General features: G+C 39.8%; 1 protein-coding gene across 5 annotated transcripts in view; it reads right to left on the bottom strand.

Moving 5' to 3' along the window:
* NTNG1 (netrin G1) overlaps positions 1–25,612 on the bottom strand; it is a 351,684-nt gene that overhangs the window by 56,222 nt on the left and 269,850 nt on the right. For 2 of the 5 annotated variants that reach the window (XM_053592302.1, XM_053592299.1), the window contains exons 5-7: positions 18,324–18,350; positions 8,037–8,102; positions 4,785–4,844 (exon numbers count right to left, since the gene is read on the bottom strand). In XM_053592302.1, coding sequence (XP_053448277.1) covers positions 4,785–4,844; positions 8,037–8,102; positions 18,324–18,350 — 153 coding nt within the window. The remainder of the gene's footprint in view (positions 1–4,784; positions 4,845–8,036; positions 8,103–18,323; positions 18,351–25,612) is intronic. The other 3 variants (XM_053592298.1, XM_053592301.1, XM_053592300.1) reach the window with 2 other exon arrangements.

Here is a 25,612-nt window from a genome sequence, read left to right as displayed (position 1 = left end):
GAGTTGCACATCAACTCTGGGGCTGATCACGCCACACGTTTTTAACCTGCCTGTGAGGTTCACAGCAATCTTCCCAGCTCTGTGATCATCAGTGACTTCAGCTTTGCCAGGGTAACCGTGCTTCATCATCACAGTTAGAAACCTGATGATGACTTTGGAGGAAGGTGTTATAAGAACCTGGCATTTGCCTCTTTTTGGCATTGTGGATGCTCTCAAGAGCATCAGCAGGACACTGATGCTTTAATACCCCGTCTTTCTATGCAGGCACAGAACTCATTAATGCTCATTAAGGATACAGTTTGAGCTACACTATCATATAAGATCCTGAAGGGATGATATTAGTTTATTAACTCTTTGATTCTCCAATTCACTGACCCACTATGTCCTCCCTTCTCTTCTTACACAGTATAGATTCATGTTCCATCATTAGAACCACTTTCTGTTTTCTACTCCCTTCCGTTCCCCTCCTAAATCACAGTATCCTGAGAAAATCTTATTCTAGTGAAAGTCAACTCTCCAGCTTTTCGTGCCCACATCCCAGTAGCTAAATGTGGCTGGAATCTTTCTCCCTTTTGAAATAAGTCTCATTTGCTGTTCACAACCATGAACCTCAAGGGGTCCTCAGGGCTGCCTGGCAACCCTTTCTGAAACAGGCACCTCCGGGCCACCACCCTATCTTTATTCTTTCCTTCTCCCATCATTGATTTTTTTTTGTTTTTTGGCTTTTTGTCCTTATCACCTCAAATCTCTCAGGGCTTAGATCTTGGGACTCTTTCTCAACTTTCACACATTCAAAACTGAGTTCATGGGTTTCCTTCCTCTTGGCAATGCTTTTAAAATACACTCCAAATCTAATCAAATCTCACCACCCATCTCCACCATCTTACTCTTAGTTAAGGGCACCGTCACCCTTCACCTGGACTAGGCTCTCTTCCCCCAAATGCTCTTCTGGCTTCCACCATTGTGATAATCTCCTCTCCATAGAACAGTCAGAGTATCTCTTTAGAAATCAATTAGGTCACCCTAATGGCTTCATATCTTACAGAGTGAGAAGGAGTTCACCCATGCGCAGCTGACTTGGTCTCCTCACTCATCCCTCCACAGACATTCCAAACACTTCCCAAGGCCTTTGCATTTTTTGTTCCCTCTCCCTAACACCCTAATCCCCCAATTTCCTAATCCTGTTTTATATACATATATAAAAACGTAAATATGTAAATATACATATTTATAAATATCTAAATATATGCAAATATACATATTTACAAATATGTAAATATATAATTTATATATATTTATATACATATATAAATATATATAAATTATATATTTACATATTTACAAATATATATTTGTAAATTACAAATATTTGTAAATATGTATATAAAAAATATATATATATTGGGGTGTCTCACTTCGTCACCCTTGGTAGAGTGCTGTGACATCACAGCTCACAGCAACCTCTAGCTCTTGGGCTTAGACGATTCTCTTGCCTCAGCCTCCTGAGTAGCTAGGACTACAGGCGCCCACCACAATGTCCGGCTATTTTTTTGTTGCAGTTTGGCGGAGCCGGGTTTGAACCCACCACCCTCGGTATATGGGGCCGGTGCTCTACTCACTGAGTCACAGGTGCTGCTCCCTGTTTAATATTTTTTCCATAGAATTTATGACATCCAAAAAGTTTGTTTACAAAAATTTTCTCCTCCCATACCCTGAGTGTAAAGACACCAGTGAAGACAGTGCCTGTTCTGTCCACAGCTGTAGCCACAGCCAATCATCCCCTGGCACTTAAAAGCACCGAAAAAAATGTAGTCAAAATGAAGAATGATCCTGAGGCACCTTCCCCTGGGAGATTGAGGACGACACGGAGAAAAGTTATGTTTAAATTCATTCCTACATTACTGAAATCCCCGAGGGGAGTCTGGCTATATCCTTATACTAAAGAGTTTAGGAAAACCGCAGTCACACAACAAGCTGTAACAGCTGAGAATTGACTATATGTGGACACGCAGATCAGTGTAAAACCATTTCTGTGGTTTTACATATTTTTTAATCTCAAATTGCATCTCAGACAAATTTTATTACCATTATGTAAGCAAAGCTAAAGGGGCTCTCTAAAACACACACACACACAGTGTGTCCCAGCAAGCAGTGGCCACACACATGTACGGAGAACCACCCCATACCAGGCAGCATGTGCCAGGAGACAAATGGAAGGATGTCTGGTCTTGTAGAATCTAGTGTAGACTTCTCAACTTCAGCACTGTTGATATTTTGGGCTAAATATGACTACTTTGCTGTATGGGGCTGTCCTGTGCATTATGGGATATTTAGAAGTACACCCCAAACTGTGACAACTCAAAATGTCTCCAGACATTGCCAAACGTTCCCTGGGGGTGACCCCCCATTAAGTATTATTGCTATAGTGGTCTGGTGGAATGATAGGAAAAACCAAATATATATACATTAAACACACACACATATATAAATTATTAGCATAACTGCCTTACGTACTGCCTTACGTGATATGTAATATGTGTATATATGTTATGTGTGAAGTGTCATGTGTGTTACACGTACATATATGTAAACACACACATACATGACACGTCCTATAGGCCAGTTATGATAATAAAGGATGCAGTAACTAGCCAGTTCAGAGCAATACAGGCTGGAAGTGTTTTAGAAGGGGAGAATTCAAAGTTGACTTTCAAGATCAAGAAAGACTCAAAGCTCTTCTAAGGCTTAAAAGAGTTCTTTTGACTGACACTGGTTGAGGAAGACCTGGGTAGGTCAGAGTTACAGGAAAACACGGTTGGAAACAGAGAATGAATGAAAAAGAACGTTACTAAAAGGAGGGGTTCAATTTCCCGTGTGTGTCTTCTCTCTTACTGCTCCCCACGCTGCCTGTAATTACAATATTACATTATCTCGATTTGTATAGCATAAAATACTCTGAATGTGGCCGAGGTAGATGTTCCTTTTCCAAACAAGGAAAGCTTTTTCAAAGCCAAAGCAGATGAAAATTCATCTTAGTCACTCACAAGGAAAGAACATGGGTAAAGTTTCAGGTAAAATGTGAAGGAATGAGAGCCCTGAAGAGTATCTTCCTTTTGCTCCATGAAGCAGAGTGATGCCTCCTCTGGGGCTGGAAGAGCGCTCCCTGGATGGGAAGGAAGAGGCTGCAGCCTTGTCTGGGCCTTTGCCTGACCCTGCAATCTGACTTGCATCTTTAGGTGGCCACCGAGGTTCTCCCATACACACCACCTGATGACCACTTGGATTTTCCTAGGATAAGTCTATTTCATTAGGCAGCTTCTTCCTGCCTCGAGGGATATGTCTGGACCTCACTAGTGCTGTGTCCTTAAGAAACCCAAGATGCAACAATTCAGTGTCAAATTCTAGGTCAAAGGCCTCTTCTATATCCAATGTGCTTTATATGACATGAAAGTTAGACTCTGTGGGTCTTTTTTGCTCCCTTTCTCCTTCACCTTCTCAGGTTCTTTCTACAAGGCGTCCCTGGCGTCCCTACTGGGGTTTCCTTGTGGCCTGCGTGACACGCTGCATGCCCAAATTGGCGTGTTACCCTCTGAACCTGAGGTTGCTCTGTTTCTAAAGAGATTATTTCCTCCAAATTTCAAATCCATCTGGATCCCCTCGCAAGGGCCCCCCTTCAATGTCCCATAGTTAAAAGCGCATGGTGGGGGTAATTTAAGTTTAAGACACGGCTTTAGTACTGGCAGTTTCCCTTTCCACATTTCCTGACCAGTGTCCTCCTCTTCCCTGTGTACCACAGGACAAATTCCACAAGCTGGACACTCACTTGACTAAATTCAACAGGAAGTAGAGAAGCTATTCATTTTCACCAAAGGTCATTCACTGTCACCAAGTTGGTCATTTTCACCAAGTGGGTAAGTTAAGATTTTATTAGTGAGTCTAGTCCTTTGTGAGACACATTTCATGAAAAAAAAAAAAAGAAAATCAAAACAAAACCAAAAGCAACATATGCCCAACAGTCAAGGGTGGAAAACAAGACACACCTGTTATGCAGGACATTTAAAGGAAAATGGTGAAATAAAAACAGAAGTCTTTATGTTTCCTGAAAAATCTTCGTTCTGTGAATGACAGATGCTAGCTGGAATGGGCCATTCATGAGTCATGGTTGAGCTACTGCTCACTTTCATTTAAAGAAAGTCATATAACTGTTATGTTCACATCATAAGCAACACTTAACCCAGTGCAGATCTTCACCGGTATTTTTAAAATGTATTTAAGATAATGTTTAAAGTATCAATTCCGAGGTGTTGCATTTGTCATGAAGTAAATTGGGTACCATAGAACCTGCCATTCTGGTCTCATGAAAAGCATCCTCGAATCTCACTGTCAGTGGGTTTCTTTATTTTCAAATGAGTATCTATGCCAGGGCTCTAGCTTCATGGTCTAGGATCAAACGGCAGGTCTACATTTAGATCCCTGAGTGTTCTCCAAACTGCCTTCCAAAAGGAACGTACTAGCATTCATGGTCTACACAGGACCCTCAACTGTTAATCTTTCAGAAAACAAAGGTTGTGGCATTTTTTAAATTGCGGTGAATTTCTGAGTGAAGCATTTTCTTTTTCCTCACGGATGACATTCTCGGTACTATTCAATGCGCGATTGGTATCATCAACATGCCTCACCAATAAGCTGATGGGTACACTTCACAGATATTCCAGATTCATACAGTGCAAAGTTTCACAACACAGAACACCATGAAATCACTGTATGAATCCAAGAATTCCTACCTCTCTTGTGGTTTGCAACTTGAACAGAAGAAACTGTTGACAAAGCTAATTTGGGAGCAACTGGATAGGTTTAAAAGAATGAACAGCAAATTAGAAACAATAGCGAAACGTTCAAACTGTAATAACTTATCACCAACCCTCTTGACAAGCAGCCCTCCAGGAAGAGACTGTATCTGTTGCTTTTGGGAGTTTGTTACAAAGGCAGGCTTGTATGGGGCTGAGAATGGTTCAACATTGTCAGTAAGAAAGTTCAGAATTTTGATGATCAGAGGCAAAGAGAATTACCATTGAGATCAAGAATCCAGTAATGTAAGGTTCATTCCCCAAACTATGGCTATTAGGATCCTTGACTGTCCCTCTTTTAAAATAGTAGCTATATCATGCCTTAATTTTCCATGCCATTCTGTCTATGTCGCCACAAACGACTCTTAAACCAGTTAGACTATTTTTGTTGAGCTGATTAGACACCACAGAACTTAGTCACAATGGTCAACCATTCAGCAGCGTTTGGGCCTCAGTCTCAGAGTCACCTTTAAAAACTGTAGTCTTCTCAGCATTCATTACCTTTGTGATAGTATCAGTTTGCTAATGGCAGTGTTTTCCAGTTTGCCTGCCATTTCTTTTCTAATTATTCATGAAGAGTTGCTTGTGAAAACAGCAAAACCAGAATAGAGCCTGATATTCTTTGCAGATGTTGAGAAGATAAATTATAGTTGCATGGAACTGACCTCAGCTACAAAAATGTACCTTTCGATAAAATTTCAGGTTCAAGCACTTTCTTCAAGTGTGCTGTTTCTCAAATAGATTCATTTGAATTCATTATCCACATCCTTAAAAACGGCAATGATATTACCTAAAGATATTTCTGAAAGCTCTTTGTCCTGTGACATTCACAGAAAACAAAGCAAAATAATTAAATGGGTCTATTTCAGGTTTTGAACAATGCATAATCTTGTTCAGCTCAAACTCACTGGGAGAAGTGTTAAGTCTTAGATCCTGTTTTGTATAATTGGTTGAGCTATAAAATTCAATGGGAAATAGTGAATGACATTTCACTGAAAATGCTGTCATTGAACTTGCCAGGGAATAACGCCACTGAACCTCCCCTGAATCTCGTAGAATTATACTAATAAGGGGAGCTTGATCTGTATTTTTTTTCTTCCACATACGTATGCAGAAACTTGAAAAAAATTCATTTGGAGCAGATGATTAAGATAATTCTATTTGCTAGTAATATATGTATCTAGGACAGTCTCGATTTCAGCACTCTGATCAAGGGCTGAAATGCAGCCCTTCCAATTTGACTCCTCAACAAATTGCTAATATATTTTGTTTTGCTTAGCAGCTATTTCCTGGTTCCTCCTTTTGCTCATTTTCTCCTCCATCTGTATTCATTAGAGTTTAAAAGGAACATCCTGTATGTAACTAAGGGAGGTGGAAGCCAAAGATGTGCCTTTTTTGGGGGGAGAAGGAAGACAAAAGAATACAATTTTATATTAAAATATATCCCTATTTTTACATGACAATTATATATACACATTACATATATATATATACGCTAGATGTTTGTGAATTTAACATTATAGTGTAGCTTACAAAGCTTATTGCCCAGTTTTAAAAAGTTCCTTTTCTTCCTGTGCAATCACAATGCTGTCAGTTTTTCTTTCTTTCTTTTCTTTTGTTTTTGACATTATAAGTCAGAAAATAATTACTGCTCTAAGGACAGAGGAAAGAAAAGCAGATTTTTCTTAATGTTGGTAGGCATGCACATTAATTGAAAAGGAGATAAAGGGGGACATCTCGGCAAAGAAAATTTACTGTAATGAGGAAGAGAGAGAAAAAGAAGGAGGAGGAGGAAGAGGAGAGAGAAGGAGGAGAGAGAGCATGTGAGAAAGAGAGAGAGAGAGGGAAAGAGGGAGGGAGAGAGGGGGACAGAGAGGGAGAGAGAGGGGGGAGAGAGAGAGGGAGAGAGAGAGGGAGAGAGGGGGAGAGAGAGGGGGAGAGAGAGGGAGAGAGAGAGGCGGAAAGAGAGAGGGAGAGAGGGAGGGAGAGAGGGGGAGAGAGAGGGAGAGAGAGAGGGGGAAAGAGAGGGGGAGAGAGAGACAGAGGGGGAGAGACAGGGAGAGAGAGGGAGGGAGAGAGGAGGGAGAGAGAGACAGAGAGAGAGACAGAGAGAAACAGGGAGAGAGAGAGAGGGAGAGGCAGAGAGAAACAGGGAGAGAGAGACAAAGAAAGAGAGGAGGGAGAGAGAGAGACAGAGAGAGACAGGGAGAGAGAGACAGAGGGAGAGAGAGAGAGAGGAGGGAGAGAGAGACACACACACAGAGAGACAGAAAAAGAAGGTTGGAGAGAGAATGAGAGAAGGATAAACAGAAAGAGAGGAGGGAGATAGGGAGACAGAGAGAGACAGAGAGGGGGAGAGAGAGAGAGAGAAAGACACTCACAGAAAGAAAGAGAGGAGGGAGAGAGAGAAGACAGAGAGAGAGAAGAGGGAGAGAGGGAGACAGACAGACAGAGAGAGACAGAGAGAGAGAAAGGAAGGAGAGATAGGGAGAGGGAGACAGAGAGAGAGAAAGAGAGAGAGACAGAGAGAAACAGGGAGACAGAGACAGAGAAAGAGACAGAGAGAAAGAGAGACAGAGGGAGACAGAGAGAAAGAAAGGAGGGAGAGAGAGGGAGAGAGAGACAGAGAGAAACAGGGAGACAGAGAGACAGAGAAAGAAAGAGAGAGTTAGAGAGAGAGAGGAGGGAGGTAGAGAGAGAGGGGAGAGAAGGCTTCAGTTTTTTGTAAATTAATATGGATCAACAGTAAAAGAAAAAAGATCTTTTTCTTTTTTACTGGTATCACGGTCTTCTCTCTGTCTTTTCCAGTACCTTTGATACAACTGAGGTGGCTGTTGGTTTAAGAAAAGTTAGAAGGAGACACTAAAAGGCCTCCCACACCACTCACAGGTTTTTAAGGCTTATTTATACCCACACCGTGATGACAACTGAACTTTAGGCTTCTCTTGGGACTGACTGATCTTCAGTGTAAATTTGGCAAAGGGTTGATAACTTCTACAGCATCTAATTTCCCCCTCCATCCTTCACGCTAATCTTTCTGGGACGCTCTTCACATTAGAAAAAAGATTTGATTCTTTCAAAGACATGGCATTCATGATAATGCTCTTATTTAGTGCAAAAAAATGGCATATAGGATTTTCCCCCAAACATGTGGGATTTTATATCAGTAGGAATTTTACATGCTCCTACCTTGTTTTGGGTTAGAACCCTCAAGGGAAGAAATATTCGGCCATATCCTATTAAACTTTGGAGGATCTGCATGCATCAGGAAAAATCAGGGTATGTTATTTTCAGCTACAATGTCATTTGGTCTAAACAGAAAATTATATGGACAAAGACACAAACCACACATCTGCTCTTTAACTTGGCTGTGATGCAAACAAAACATGACCCCACACCAAACAAGAGCAAGCAATTGATGATTCCCAAAACATTGAATGCACATTAAATATATAGCCACTTCCCTAACAAAGCTACACATTTACTTTTGAAGTAAGGTAGAATCCTTTTGCACAAAAAATCAAATAGGGACTTCAGCTATCCAAACCATTATGGAAAGCTGGTGCCTGTAACGAGAAGATAACACTAAAGAAATAATTTCTCACTTGAGGATTCCATTCTCTTCGATTTATATTTACAGATATGAACTGGCTGCATTCGTCTTTCGTGAGAGATTCTTTGGGGGTATGCTTTAAGTGTGAGCCATTATCTCTGAAAAGAAGTGGATCTATTTCCTAGTTTTATACGTGCAATTTCTCAGAGAGGGAAAGAGGGATTGCTGGCGGTTCTGGCTTACACAGAATCATTGAAGGTGCTTCCAAACGTGCCCAAGGTTTGTTATGGATGGGTGTGTATATGTGTTCATGATGCTTAAGACGTGTTTCTAGAGTTACTGTTTCTAATCCTGAAATAATCAGAAGCATTCATTTTAAGAATTGATCATTTCTCTCTTGGATCTACAAATATTAAAAAAAGCAAAAGAAACCTATGGAAGGCTGGAGAATAGCCAGGCTTAGGATTTGATGCTTTAAAATTATTTTTGTTCAGGTACATGGGCCATGACTATGAAAGCAGCTATTTCGTGGAGTTCAGCTCAAACCACATCTCGTCTTGTCCTTTGCGACCACTCAAGTCTACAAGGTTGGTTCTTACCCCTGAACTCCTTTAGCACGTTACCGCAGGTGTTCTTGATTTCTCTCCCTCTGATGCGTGGACAGATGAAAGTTTTAATATTGCCAGTTAAACTTTTATAGGTCTCTGTCTCTTCTTCCTAATTAGATTGGATCTCTTTGAGGAAGGCAAAGCCTTGCAAAGGCCTTCAGTAAACATCTGATAATTGAGAAACTGATGTCAAGTGGATTGGCTACTGTAAACAGGTATTATCAGATTGTTTCTTCCATAATTAGATTATAGCAGATAACATTCTTGCAAGACATGGGACTTTCGTGATAATTTCTGTTTTTAAATATTGGTTAGAAAAACTGATCTCATAGACTTAACAGAGATGTTGCTGTTTCTCTCTGCTGTAATACATATGCACAAAAGCAAAGGAAATCTCAATATTGACATAACTATATCAAAATTTATGAATGAAAAAAAGAATGCAGTAGGTTTCTATAGCTGTATCCCGGTGTTACCAAACAAATAAACATTTGGTAACATGTAGGCAAAATATGCAAATTATTGACTGAATGCAGCTTTCCACTTAAGCATTTTAATGATGGTTAGATGTCCAATTAATAGAACAGACTTAATTGATCTGTGAAAATCAGCTTTGAAAAACTGTAAATTTTCATTTTGAGGAATTAATATCATCTGTATTCTTAGACTTGTTTATTTAAAAAAGATTCCAAGTCCTTGGTATGGTTATACTTTAAAATATACTTATTTATATTACTAGCATCAAATTAAGACAGTCTTAGTTTGGTGAAGAATAGCTCTCTCCATCTTTTTCTGTTGTAGATCATAAGTGGGGGTGATGTTTGTAAGTTTCATGTTAAGTATTCAGTGATTTGTTTCGCTTGAAGACATGAAAGCAATAACATGATTTATTATTTTGTCATTAACCTTTGCCAGGAAATTAAAGTAATGTAAATATTTTACATAAAATCAATTTAGAAATGAGTTCTGAAAATTACCTGCATAAATTAAACTTTAGTCCATATTCCAATATATTAAATACATGATAAGTCCCATATTTTAGTATAGCTTATTTCTTAGTGTTTTATGATTTTTTCCCCAAGGATGCTGGGGTTTCAGTTTAAGGATATTCTTATATGTATTAAAATATTAATGTAGGTCATTCTAGTTTTGAATTGGTAAGACTACTTGACCTGTGTGGAATTCTCAAGATAGACACCTCAGTTACAATCTGTTCCCTAACTAGAACATAATTTTCTCCTGTATTGTATACCTAAGATAGCTTCTTGGGCAGAAAAAGCCCTTATTTTTGCCTGGGAATATAATCAGGCATTTTTTTCAAATAATTTTCATTATGTAGGATTTCTTAACTTTCCTGTACAATTAAAACTCAGAAACAACACCAGCCATCATGTGGAAATCCCGATCTAATCTATACATATCTCTGATGGCTCAGAATTTTATGTTCTGTGTGTTTTCTTTAGGAGGAAAAATGTTGTCTTGAAAAAAATGACTATTAATATTTGTATCCCCAAACTCCTATCGTGGGTTACTGTTTGCACCTATATATTTTAATAATTGGCCATCATGAGATTTTTAACTTAATATTTCACGTTAATTAATAAAATTTTGTTTTATAATTACAAGGCCAAGTAAGAAAACAACTTAAAATTAGCCAATTACTCTCTGATTACTGTTTTAACACTGAGATCCTGATGTGTAGTAAATATTCAACTAAAAAATGTTTAATTCCCAGAAGTAATTTAGGCACATTGGAAACTATATTAATAGTATAACTGAGGCAAATTCTATCTCATCATATCCAATTCTAATGAGTGTCTTTGCATAATATGAAGCTTCTGAAAATTCTTAGCCAGTGGGGCACTTCTTTTAAGTAATTATGAATTGGAAACAGAAAAAAAAATGTATATCCAAAGTATTTGTATTGCCTCTTTGGGTGAACTGTTGGAGAATTTATTAATTTCATTATTTTTACAGATCAACTAGGGAGAATCTTTGGGTCAACATGTAGGTCTCAGAGAGGTAGTTAACTACCAGCAAAGGGACCTGGAGTCAGAAGGGAAGTCTGGCCCCAATTCTGCCTTGGGGGAGCTATCTGGCTGCTAATTTCTCTAGATTCCTGTTTCCTTCTGTAACATACAGATACTGGATAAGAGATCTTTATGGTTTTTCTCAGCTGTCATGTTCTATCATTACAGAGTTTTTTTCATGGCCTGGCAGCATCACAGTCAAGTTCAGGGCAATATGAAGCCTGTTAAGATGAGGCCCTTTGGGGAATCTGAGGGATCAAGAGTTCCCTGAATGATGAGGAAATTATCATTGTTTTCTTTGACTATGGATCTTTCAATTGCTCCAATGAAACCCAAATTGAAGTTGAGAAATTATTATCAAGGTGAGCGGAGGGATCACCACGTGCTTGTAGGTGGCTAATCGCTTAGGCACACTTTTTCGTAAAAATCACTTCATCTGAAGGGTCCTGGCCCCACACATGTGGAATTTGCCATGACTCCAAAGACTGTGTGTGGTATAGAGACTACAGTCACGTACCCCACAATTTCTCCCTTTAAAAATAAAGAAATTATCTGACATGCCCATCAGACACTATTTTGAATTTTCAAGTTACATCTATGGGAAGCCGAGGAAATATCTATTTAGGTGGGATTTATTTAAGATATGGCATATAAGATATATTAAGATATTGAAGATGTGGGAATGGAGGTCAGGCTGGGTTGGAACCCCAATTCTACTACTTGGACAAGTTCTTTAACTTCCCTGTGTCTAGGATTTCTCCTCTGTAAAATGGAGAGAATGGTGCTCCCTGCTAACTGGTTGTTGTCAAGACTGAATGAGCTAAAATTTGCTTGGCACTGTTGTGAGCATTTAGTAAATGTTAGCACATTCTATGTGTGGTTGCTATTGTAATAAAAATAAGCATCCTGTGGTATAAACAGTGGTTAGTGACTTAAAGTAGGGAAAATAATGTGCTCCCCCTATTTTTTTTCTTGCAATCTTAGTTGTTTCCAAAGTAAGCGATTCTGTTGAGTAAACACACTCACTTCAGATATAGCTTATGTTAGCAAATAATCCAGTTCTAGGGCTTATATTAATTATTATTGTCTGTAAAGCAACAGAAATTACTTTGTAACACTGTAGGAAATATTCCATTTTTAAATCTTAAAAGACATGGAATTATTAATTTCCAATTTTCTTTTGGTTTGGAAGTATATCAGCTTAGAATATGAATCAAATAGGTAGTTTTTCCAATTTTTTAAAGAGTTCCCCAAACCTATTATATAGCAATTGAAATCCATTGAATGAATAAAAGTGAGATTCATTTTAGTTATAGAAATGAGGCTCTGGATAAAAGTAGTTTTCTTTTTTGTGCCCAAGGAACACTCTCTGAACTGCAAGTTGGAGACGACTACCTTAGCATGGCTAACCCTGGCCACCTAGTGCTGAGGCCAAAGTGAATCAAATGGAGAACCAAACCCGAGGCAGAGAGCTGAAGACATTGTGTTTACACCAAGAAAGCTATGGAGCTGGGTCACTTTAGATACCACGTTGCCTTCTGTGTCACAGGGCATTCACCAAGCACGAACTGCAGGCAGCTTTCAAGTCACTTTGTGGACATCGTTTAAGGATGGAGTACAAGGTGACCACGCTTTCCCATCCAAAGGCAAGTTTACTGACTTTGTTCTCATATAGTCTACTGTGTACTATCTCATACTTTAGTTATTTAAACAAATGAAGAGGTGAGTTCTAATGTCACAGCAGAATGGAAAAGAGTTCTCATCTAGAAATTGGACCATGGAGCTGTAATCCTGCATCAGCTATCGTCCAGATGCTTTAAACAAATTTATTTAAGGCTTAATTTCCTTATCTGTCAAATGATGAGGTTGGATGAGTTGTGATGCAAGTTTCCTCGCAACATGAATGTTTACATGTTTTTCGATGCTAAAATATGGCACCTTGTGAGAAACAGGGTGTTACCATGCTATGGAAAGCCATTGCGGTGAGGATGCCAGTGAGCCTTCATTACCTATCATTCTTCTGGGGCATATGAAAAGAATATCAGGTGGAAAAAAAAAATCGCAAGATCCTTTTGGGTTTATGCAGTCATTGCTGTTGTCCCTCAGAAATATGGAAATAGTATTATTAATGCCAGGAAAGGAATCTACAGGAAGCTCTAAAGCTTTCCAGGAGAAAACCCCTCAGCCTCAGAGGTAATCTTACCATCGTCACAGCTAGCTGCCTACTCTGAGAAACACATTATTAAACTGGTGGGGAAGAGACAGTTGAATGTGACAGTGATAGGACTCTTCCGATGGCACATGGAATTATTTTTGCTATCAGCAATTATCTCAATAAAGAAAAAATTCAGTCTGTTGTTGCAGAATAAGTATATTTCACAATTTGCTAATTTCACCAACTGTTTCACGTTCTACAACATACACGACATCTACATGTTTCCCCTCTACCTCAATTTATATTTCTTCAAGAGAAATGGATTAATTCAAGACTCAATAGGTTTCTAAGATACCTGTCATGGATTGGAAAGAGTTGTGGGTATGAGTCAATAAATCTAGAACCTTCCTAATCTCTTAGTATGATGTTATGAACATAGCCCTTGGAGTCAGATAGGCATCCCTGACTATATTAGATGGGGCAAGTTACATGGCCACTTTGAGATCCACCATTTGTAGAATAGAAGTATAGACACAGGGGAACGTCTCCCTACAATTTCAAGCAAAAGCTCTGATTGACTTTTCCCAGGAAGTGGAGTGGCTAATTGGACTACTGTCCAGGAAGACTTCCCTTGATAGCCACACCCTTGAAGTGACCACGGTAGTGTGAAGATTCACAATGAACATGTTTGAAGTTTTATCATGTGACCTTTTGGAGATACGGTCAACTCTTTGTTTCAGCTAGGATTTACTAAACCCACAGAGATAACTAACAAAGGCAGAGATATAAGCTCACACTTAAAAAGTGCCTTGGCATTCTAAACTTACCTGGGGAAAGGTAAATTATTAATGCATGAACACATTCATTTGCTCAAGGTGGGTAACTATTGTCCATTAAGATTGGTAAAAGTTTTTTTTTTTCTTTTATTGAGTAGGAGATTCTTTCCCTTTCCTCCATTGGAATATTTGATTTTTTTAAAATTCAAGATTAAAGAAGCAGCTATGTATTAATGTTCATTCAACTTTAGGATAACCACATGGTTTCATGAATGTGAAATGCTAGTTACACAAATATGAAATGATTCTGTGATAAGGATACAGGGTATACGATATAACAGTCCCCAAGACATTTCACCTGGGACCTTAGCTTTCCTTCTAGAACATCAGCAAACAGCTCAAAATTAATGTAGCACACCATGCAATTTGCCATGTCGCTACACTAGCCTGATAATTTTTTTCCTCATTATATAAAACCTAATTAGTTAAAGGGCAATTCAAATGAAAGTTTTATTTGGGGGATTTAGAAGTATTAAAGCAAAGGGGAAAAAACCCCCAAACGAACACTGGAGCTCTCTGGATAGCATGAACATGATTATTAATAACCCTTGGGTGGCAAAATGATTAACCTTGTTATTTTCCTCACGATCCAGGTTTCTACAATAAATTGGTACTGCACAAAAATATTTGAATGCTGTCTGGAAAACAACTTTTACAAGGTCTCCAACTGGCATCAAATGTTTTCAAGAATGAAAACATCTCTGGGCTTCCTCAACAGGCTGCTGGATCCCTGCAGGTAACATTTCTCTTGTTTAATAGTCCTGCCAATTAAATCAAATTAGAGATGAATTTTTACCTCTGTGATGAAGGAAATGCTCATTATAAGAGAAAACAAGAAAATGGGATATTTCCCTTGAGTGGAATGTTGTTTTAAATTGGATAAGTTGGGAGTTAGGGACAGGCATGGCCAAACACCTCCATCAGTATTCTCTGTTTTATATACCATCATGCCAGTCATTTGAAAGTAATTCAAGGAAATAATCTATAGTCAGCATAACAAAATGTTTACATCTCTCGTTTCTTTTGTTGGTATTCTAAGCAGTATTTCTATTTATTTAAAAACTCCAAGGTTTTTGAAGTTATCTTTCTTGATGTAATCTTTTGCTTTGTGGCTGGTCCACCTTTTAACCTCTAACCCGTCTGTCCTCTGCTTTTGTAAGAAGTGATAAACACCCACACAAAACTATTTGTACATCAGGACAGTTCTTGCTGTTCTAATTACGCTCTTTATATGTGTGACATACTGTTTAACATGATTTGTGAAATAATTTGCTTTCCAGGACCAAAGATCAGTCATATATGTTAGAAGGTAATGACCAGTTTATCACTCTAACAAAAACACCCACCCCAAGCCAACTGTTAATTTGGCTTCTCACCATCAACAAATGTTCACTTGAATAAAATTGTGAATGTTTCCTTGTACGTGCATAATACATTTTATGAAACAATGAAATCTGAATGAATTACTACCACATCAGATAAAGTAAAATCATAGATCATAAGGCTCAAACGGCTACAGACTTATTTTGGGATTCATTAATTGCTGACAGTATCACCAGTATTTTATCAGCCATGGCCAAAGCACATCAAAATGACGATTTTTTAAGTTGAGTACCCTTGGGATGACTGGGAAACCTCCTTCTTAATCGATAGACAACAGCAGGTACGAATGACCTTAATGGAAAATTTGTTTCAACAACATTTTTAGCAGATGATCAGAAAGGATGAACACTCTGTACTTGCATTTGAACCTTAATACAGGCATTGACATTTAGCGATCTCTCCTAAAATCGATTAGGGCTCCAAAAATCTTTAGTCACTACCTATATAGCAGGTGTATGTAAACTTATGGTCACATACATCAATAATTTACATTGGTTGCATACATTATTTATTTTCCTTGAGATAATGCATTGATGATCAGAATCTCATAGGTGTTACATCTGCTATAATGGTATCTTCCTGTATAGTCATGGAGTTATATTCATTGATTCCTTCTTTGGGGTAAAGGAAGAAGCCCTGGCAAACACCCAAACTTAGTTAAAAATCCAAGAAGCCTCTTCTTCTATGGATTGCACCTCGAAAACCCCATTCTTGTGCCCTATAGAACAGGCAGTGAGTCAACTGCGTGTGAATTCTTGCCCTTTAGAGAGGAGAGGAATCCACGGGAGCACACGACAAGCACCTTTTAAGTCCACAAAGAAGGAAATTGTGAATGCCATTAAAGCAGCCTAGGAGATATAATCACGTTTGATGGTTTTATTGTAAATCCCTTAAAAGCCATGCAATAGGTAAGCTACTCTTGGGTGATGTTGGGTAACCCGTAGAAGCTCTTATTTCTTCTTGCTGGAAATCTGAGAAAAAGCCCTTTGCACTCCAAGCAGAGTAGCCAGAGGCATCCTGGAGATAAGTTACAAGCTCTCGCTTTTAGTCAGAGGGGTTTCGTGAGATATTAGGAGTTAAATTTTCCTAGGTTCCTGATCATAAAGGTTAATACATTTTCCAAAGGCACAACAAAGCATCCTTTCAGGTCACCACTGATTGAAAAATAAAACAAAGCAAAACAAACCAGGATTTCCTGATTCTGTGTGTAAAAGGTCAACATCTGCTGATGCTCTGAGATGGGGGATGTGGCGGAGGCGGCCGGATGGGATGTGGAGTGAGCAGGACAGTCAGAGGGTCCATGCAACACACGACGGACATTCCCAACAGAAAGACACCCCAGCACCAAAGAACTACTTTTCCATCCATCCATTTCTGAAACTTTTCACAGGCCAGACCACTATAGTAGGCTCAATAATTTGTCTCCGCTTCCCTCTGTTTGGTTCCCCGTTGCTCTAAAATGCATGTGCAAATGCAGTTGTCAAGGCCTGAAAGGAGCACGTCGTGGGGTGTGTCCACAGTTAGGCAAATGCCAAGGGGGGAACGAAAGCAGAAAAATCACACTATTAGAGCTAAAGGTCCCATTTCCAAGTTTGTAGCACTGATGCTGTTTCAACAAGATGCTGTAGCACGAGGCTGGTATGTAAACGGACGTGAACACTGTTTCTATTTACAGAGTGGCAGATGTTCATGGCGTTGACCACATCTAGTTGTTAACAATCAGCATCCAGGCCTATTCACCAGCTTAAGTCAACTGGGTTGATTTATACATTGAAGGATCTGACTGTGCATTTATAAGAAGTAGGAAGTTGTTTTATCCGAATTATCGGAATATTGCTTTTTAGATGGATGCTGGGTATCGTAATTCTTCAACGGCTGCTATTTATAGTGTGATCACCCTGCTTGGCGCAGCACTACCATGCGAGCCTAGGAGGGCTGAACCACAGTGAAAATGCTTCACTTAGTGCATTAGCTTGGCTTCCTCAGGACTTTATTTTATCAGTTATTCAGCTTTTGTTACCAGGTTTTAGCCATCAGAGATAAAGGGTACAATCTATAAAAACGTGCACAATTCTGTTCTGAAAAGATATTAGACACTTTCTGCCAAGCATTTCAGGTTGGTGCGAGGCTATCATTGCTCTGTGTGCACAGGGACACAGCCTGGTTCTCCCGTGGAGGCTGGGAGAACATTCTTTGAGGTGAGATGGAGAAGTGTTCCTCAGAGCCTTGCAGGGGGATTTCTCTTTAATTGCTTAGATTTCTAGCAGGATTCTCTAGCACTCTGAATCCTAAATTCTGCATGTATTTTTTTATACCCCTTCTCTACCAAACTTAAACCTTCGTAGTCAAGGAGACACAAATCATGGTAATTTGGGAGGATGAAAGGGATGTACTGGTTATCCCGCCCCTTCATTCCCCCAGAAACACGAGTGCTCACAAACCTGCCTCTTTCAGGCCTTCACAAAGTCTAGTGTTTAATACATTAACAAAATTCCCTTTCCCTGATCTCATAGCCTTTCCCTTGAATTCTGATGAATATGCCCAAGGTGTTAATTCTGTGCTTTTCTAAATTACTTTGGAAATCCATATCCAATCCTGGAGAGAGAGAGAGAGGTTCAATTTGTTTGTGTTTTTGCTAAATAGGTTATGGTTATCTAAGCAATTGCACCTCCGTCCCGGTGGCCTTCATTGGTCAAGAGGAGTCAGGAAAACAGCGGCACTGCTACGTCCACAGAAGACTTGTGCATAAATAACTACTTTATCTGTGCTCGTAGCATTATCTGGGCAGAAAACTAACACAAAAATGCAATTCGCAAAGGACACCAGAAATGGACACTGGGAAAATAGATCTGAGGAGCCGAGCCACAAAGCGAAGCTAGCCTGAACTTGGTTGGGTGATTGTTTTACTTACTACCGATACTGGAAATACTGGGGATACCTGGAGAGAAAGAAAACAACAAAGACAGGCGTTAGCTACTATTAGCACACGGCATCTTTAACACCATCTCAAAATCTTAGCAATTTGGCATTTGTTAACATTCACACCCCTAGGAAATAGAAACAGAAAATATTTTGAATATCCAGCATGTATGTATTCAGTCATAGAAACCATTTTTCTTTCATTCTAGAACTCCTGGGCTCATGGGAGTTGAGAAGTTAATGCTTGATTTCAACAGCTGGCTCAAGAAAGCCTTGTGACAGCAAACATTTCATGCTTGCATATGAAGTTCACATGTGGTTCAAAACAGATATTGAGCTAGGCTTACATTCTGTGCAGGGAGGACCAAATATACACTGGGTGGACCTCTCAAAATATACCCCCACATGCAACAGATCTTTTTAAACGTGTTGGGATGCACGTGTGAGCTGCTGAAAATCATCCGGCACTTTATTTGATTAACTTCACATCACCATCCTTTTTATTCCTCTTTTACGTGTCAGGTATGGGGATTAAACTCCACGATAGAAACTAATTGAGCAGAATCATTTAAGAATACATGAGGTTGTTCATAGCAATCATGGACACCATTGATTTTTCAACTTTCATTTTAATTCATAACTTGAGCTAAGGTAGTGGAACCATTTCAAAATGTGGCTGGACGTGGTGGAAATGTGAACCCAGTCTGTATCCAGATTAAAACTCCTAGCCAAGCAATATAGGGTTGTGACCAAGGGCAGAGGCTCGCAAGCTGGGATGTCTGGATTTGAGTCTTGACTTCGACTCCTAAGTTTCACTGATTGTGTGACCTTGGGGCAAGTTATACCCTCAGTGGCTCAGTTTCCTACCTCATGGGGTTGTTGAGAGGATTTTATAAACCGATAGACTTAAAGCTCTCAGACTATTGCTTGACAATTAGTACGTGCTGTATCTATCCTTGCTATGTTGAGTTTTATTGGTATAGCTGCCTCGTAAAGCAGCACCAGGAGAGAAACTGCTAATGAAAAACCAGAGATTTATACTCTTGCCCCCAGAGGAGTGTAGCACTGTGAATGGGAGCCTGAGAAGGGAATCAGGTAGAATTGAGTGAGAGTCTTGCTTTGTTACTGAATAGTTGGGTGATTTTAGGCAAGTCCCCCAGCTTCTGTGTATCCGCTTCCTCATCTGAAAAGGGACTGATAATACCCCCTGCACAGGGCTGTTGTGGGGACTGAATGAGGTAATCCATTAAAATGTCTAGCACATAGTATGCAGCCAATAAGTGATAGCTTGTAATGAGTTGTTCAGACTTGTTCTCCAAATTGCTGGGCTGTAGTAACAGGTGGCAACTGTAAGAATCATTACGCTTCTATTTTAGTGTTTATCTTTCAGTAACTGCCCTCTGCTTATTTTAACTCGCCATTGTACCTTACTCAGAGATTTCTAGCCTTGTGTTCTTTAAGGCCGAGAGCTATTTTCCTACTTCTTAGGAGAAGAGGATGAAGAAATAAGGTTTACTATGATTTTTTAGAAAACAGGGTAGGAAGAAATTTTATTTTCAGGTGTTAGATATATTAAAAATCTCTTGATTTTAAATGCTCAGCATTTATACTGCTTCCTCTTAACTACCGATCATGGATCAAGCCCAAGTGGAAACCTAAATTTCTATTTCCATGTTTTAACTCTATCCAATGAACTGAATTTCCAGCCGAATGCTATTTTTGCAAAGGCCTGCTGAGTTTCTGACCTGACACTTTAGTAGAGTATCTTTGCCACAGTGTGACAGTGACTTGGTGCCGAATCTTTATTTATTTATTTTTTCTTTTGCAAATCCCCTGTGGAGTGAGGTACGGTGGCAGCATCATAATTTTAGTATCAATTGCAGAAGCTCCAAATTTCCCCATGATTGAAAATCCTGCTCTATTGCAAAGAACTGCTTGCCTGTTGTAATCCATCAAAGAGAATGGAAGTTAGGATGGCAGGAGGAGACTTTTCATGTGTTTTCAAACTTACATGGAGTTAGAGGGCCATGCATAATGCAAGGTAAAGTTCACTGGGTGTTTGCTAGACACATTGGAGAGCAAGCCTGCAAGACTGATGCAGTATGTATGTACTGTAGCTGAATTCTTCAGAAAGATGCAGAAATCTTTCCATTCCTTTGGGGATACCAGTGCGAGGGAACAATGTTCACTCTGAGTATACAAACCTCGCCAGGCTAGGCTATTATGAGATTCTGTTTTTCTCATGAAGATGTTTTCTATTACCTAACATCGAGTGCTTAAAATTCAGACTCTTCCTGATTTTGTGGCTTACCATTTTTGAGGTGCTGCCAGATGAATCACTTTCTATTCCACTGCTGCAAAATGGGAGTCGCTTAGAAAAGATTTTTAAACTGCTCATTTGAATAAAGATTTTTGACTTTGAAAATATCTGAACACCAAGGGCTGTCTGTCAGTGTATTTTTGTGTTATTTTTTCTTAATGCTTCTTATTCTAAAGTCCAAATACCTTGTTTGCGGATTTCTTACAGATTAGTAATTTAGCAAACCCACCCCCATTCACTGAAAAGGCGACAGGTAAGCCGCAAGAAATCCTTCAAACACTCAAGGAAATAAGACGGGACGACTTAGAAATGAATTGCAACAATTCAGTTCACAAAAGGTGAGGTGACTTTGGGGTCTGTGAGACATGAACGAATGAATTCAGTGAGTTGAATTCCATAGCCACTGTGCCCAGAAGCCACGGTAATGAGAGTCAGATTGGACTCAGAAGAAAAATGTCCAGGCAATGGTTGCAGTTTTGAACCATTCCCTGGGAGGTAGCAACTATTCTGTAAAGAATATTTCTACCTTTGAAACTGAGCTTGGAAGTTATTTCTTCCCTCCGTTCTCCACGGCCCTGGTGGGAGTTTGCTCTTCTCTGCTTTGTACAGGCCTCCCTGATCGATTGATCAGCTTAGTTTTTAATTGTTTTTGTGTTTCCCTGACATGCCTGAAGGTTCAAACTCTTATGTCTGGGCTCTTTGTCTAGCTCTCCTGTCTGCCTCGGACAATGCCTGATAACAGAAGAACTGCTCAGTGAATGGTTGAGCAAAAATATGTTACTTGTTTCCTCATGACTTCCATTGTGAAGATATCACTTTGGGGTCAAAGTATCATTTTGTCTGCTATAAAACATTCCACTGAGCTATTTCCCAGAGCTGAAGATTAATGAATATTAATTGTGCTTTTAATCCTCATTGTTAATCCTAATATTACACGCCGTCTTTGAACACGTCCTCCTTTCTGATAGTCATGAACACAGTCCTCTTGCTGCTTTCCTTTCATGAAACCAAGAGGCTCAGAGCTCAGCTTGATGTTCAACTGCAGAGACTGTTTAGCATTTAATGTTCGGCCTATTTTCTTTCTATGCCTTTTCTCAGATTTTCCTTTCAAATTCCTATTTGGATACGCTTATTTGTATTTGTCTTTTCTCTTATCCCACCCAGGGGCAAGTACATATTTTATAGAATGTTAACTAGGCCATGTCTACAAATCTGAGAGGTCCCTTTAAGAAAAAGAATATAACATTAAAATATAAAACCAGATATGGAATTGATTTGTTTTTTAATTTAGAAGGAGTCCAGTGAGGGACCCTGAAGTTTAATCTTCATTAGCTTGCATCTACCTCTGTAACAAGTTCAAAACTACTTGGGGAAGAAAACCAGATGTTAGGTAGATTAAAAGAAAAGGAAGGAAAGGAAGGAAGATACTAGACAAGCTAATTCAGAAAGAGTGATAAAAAATTGAGAGCTGAAAGGGATTTAAGAAATAATCTTATTAAAGCATTTCAGATGCCAGAAGGGACATAAAGAGACACAAGTGCTGTGTCCAAGTCAATCCCTTTATAGGCAACACTGGAGCCTGTGATTCCCTGTCTCTGTCTGAGACAGCACTGAGCTCGTGCTGAGGAAATGAATCACAGGTGTGCATGAGCTTTACCTGGAGTTTCTGCAATAGACAGTCTCTGTTTATAATAGTAACACTTCTTTGGGTATAGAAATACTGCTTCAGCCAGAGAAATACATGCACCTTGAGTAAACCAAAGGCCATTATGCCACCATGTGCCAATCAAATGAGAAGGGAGCTAGCCTTGTGGGTACTTGAGATACTCTCTCTTCAACCAGGCTTTCTGTCCCCCAATTTATTTTAATGTTTGTTTTAAAGGTTTTCTGCTACAATTAGAAGGGTAAGAACCTAGCAGAATTATTTAAGGCAATAATGTGGTATTTTGTTCTTCTTTTAAAAAAAGTTTTACTGCCCACCCAAACCAAGTAAACAGCAAAAGGGTACATAGTTAAGCTTAAAGAATCAACACGAAGATCTCAAAAATAAATACCTTGATCTTCACAAGCAGATTAACGCCGTGCTGAAAGCCATAACTCCTTCTAAGAATCAATGCAAGGTTTAGCAACTTTTCATCGGGAAGGAAGCAGAAGGGATAAGGATTTGGCATGCTTCAAATCGAGGGGAAAAAATATCACTGTTGTGATAGATGATTTGAAAATACCCAGCAAGTAGGTGACTAGGTCTTCTTATAGCCAGACAGAAGCCATTGGGAGCCCTAACTCCTAAAGAACTTCTTTCAGCTGATGAGGTAGGTAATGAGTGAGAAAACATTCCACAGACTCATTGGTACGCCACAAGAATTACTTCCAATGTCCTTCCAGCCTCAGCCCCTGGTTCAACTGCAGTTGATGGGAGGTGTGGTGAGCTATTGCCTAGGAACTTGAAAGTGAGGGAAATAAGATTGCTTTCACAGGAGTATGCTGTGAAGTTTTCATAATGGTCCAAGCAGAGATAGCTAACATCATGTTAGAGCAGCAGCAGGGCTTAGAGCCTGAGTGTATGTCACAGACTTGAAAAGAGGTGACATTAACCTGACTTTCCGTGTTAACATAGCTGAGGAATAGAAGACGCAGCTGATCAAAACGTGGAAGCCTTGAAAGGTGCATCCCAAGACATCTGGTGGCCGTGCTGTCCCAGCATTGTCTCGGGAAGAGAGGGTGGTAACCTGTAAACTTCCAGACCTTCTGTGTCCTGTTGGCAAGAGGGAGGCTAACCTGGTGCAGGATGGACATGGCAGGAAGTTCCGGCCTGATGTTATTAACATTCAAGTCATTTAAATTTCCTGCTCTCATGCTCACCAAGCAACCTTCTGATTATTATCTGGCTCTGAGCATAGACTTAATTATAGGAAAGAGAATTCACTGCTCATAAGGACTTGAATAATCTGAACACCATAGCTGTTATTTCATATTGTGGATGAATAAACAGCCATTTGGCCACAATATATCTCCACACATAGCTGCTATCTCCAAGGGGAGAATTTGGAGATGTTGGATCTCAGTGTGAATACAATGACAAAGCAACTAAGTTCATTGTGGCTTACTGTGTGCCTTGTGCTGTCCAAATACCTTCTGTGTTTTAATTCATTTAATTTTTATGACAACCCTATGGACTCAATAATCAGGCTGACTTAACAGATGGGCAAAACCCAAACATACATGGGCTAACTTGCCCAAATTTTCTCAGTCAGTTGAGAAGGAAATCTGAACTAAAAGGTCTGGGTTTGAGAGTTTGGGCCCATAGCTACTACTCCATATTGTCTCTTAATTTAATGCAAGTCCTGCTCTCTTACCTCCAGTTCTCAAGTAAAGAAAAAAATTTGTGAAAACTGAACTTTTTCCCCAAATATATCTGCAGTACAATCTAATGTGCTCCATGTGACAAAACTGGAATGCAACCGATATGAGGTTATTATTAATAGTCCTCCTCCCTCATCCCAGTTGGTGAGAATAATAATATATTTGTGGCAGTAATATTAAAATGTTTGATTGAGTGGTAAGGCCTAATAATTCTGCTGTGAGTATTGTTGCATGTGTGTGCACTGTATTACTCTTCTAAAATCCTAAAAATGTTGAATTCTGAATCCTACCTGCTCCCATGAGCTTCAAATGAGGGACTGTAAACTGGCGACTGCGCAGAAGCAATTTGGTATTTTGGTTATATATCCTGGGCCTTCAAGCTTGGTCATACACACCTGAGGAAGAATTTTTCTTACTGGCCCAAAAGATTTAGGGTTCTAAGCCTGGTAGTCAGAGCTTGACAGTGGTCAAGCCACCCAAGCAGTGAAAATCAGCCAGAGTGGTTGGAGAGGGCATTTGCATCAATGAGTCTTTTTTCTATTGGACTTCCTCCAACATCTCAGATGGTCTCTCCCTGTAGGAGATCAGAGGCTCTTGTGATAGCGCTGATGACCTGTGAAGGCTACATACTCCAGGATCCATGAAAGGCCATATGCACATTAAAGGGGTATTAGGTCTACCTATCCATTTGCTAAAATAACAATTCTACAGAGGGGGAGGAGCAAGATGGCGGCCAAGTAACAGCTTTCCTGCAACAGGGCACCATGAATCTGGGGAGATAAGACTCCAGGCATCTCTGGCTGGTGAGATCTGCCTATAATCATCCCATTGAGGATACAGGTAGTCAGCAAGAGACTTCTGGACCCCAAGAGGAGGACAGAAACAGTGGAAAACTGGCAAGTGGTTGTGTGTGTTCGATCGGTCTAATCCTACCGGCAACTGTAAGTACAGCAGCAGCGAGACTGCAAACTGGAAAGACCTGACCTGTGAACTGTTGGGTGTTGTTGGACTTGGCACTCAGTTGAACTGCCTTGGGGAGAGCTTGATCAGGAGTGCGGAGAACTTTGGGTGCTGTCTAGGGCCCCAGACTGAGCCGCTGAGCTGGATGGAGTTAATAGTGTTCAGCTGTGGGCTGCAGGAAGCCATTGTGAGAGAACTGCCCTGGGTCCCAGAGCAAGGATCGGGCAGGAGCTAGTAACCTAGTGACTGACCAGCCTAAAGGCGGGGACTGAGCCACCTTACAGCCTTAACCCTCAGGGGCAGAGTGAGACCAGTTTTGGCACACTGGGTAAGTGGATAGCCACTTCAGCAGTGATCCCAGCGACAAGCACTTTCCTGGGAAAGCATCTGCTTAGCCAAATTTAGAAGTTTAAAGTGTCTTTTAAGAGGGCTGAGGGGACATTTAGGGTCTCCACCCTGTGGGGTTTGAGAAATCAGCGGAGGCCTCCAGTCATATTAGCATTGAGATTAACATCTCATACCCCAGAAGACCACCTGTTGCCCAGAAAATATTCAACAAGATATATATACTGCTTTGTTTTTGTGTTTTTTTGTTTGTTTATTTATTTTTTGTTTATTGTGTTGTTGTTGTTGTTTTG

Source organism: Nycticebus coucang, chromosome 5, assembly GCF_027406575.1.
Source record: "Nycticebus coucang isolate mNycCou1 chromosome 5, mNycCou1.pri, whole genome shotgun sequence".
NCBI classification, from domain to species: domain Eukaryota; kingdom Metazoa; phylum Chordata; class Mammalia; order Primates; family Lorisidae; genus Nycticebus; species Nycticebus coucang.
Note: the sequence above shows the minus strand (reverse complement) of the source record. Positions and strands in the feature narration are given on the sequence as shown.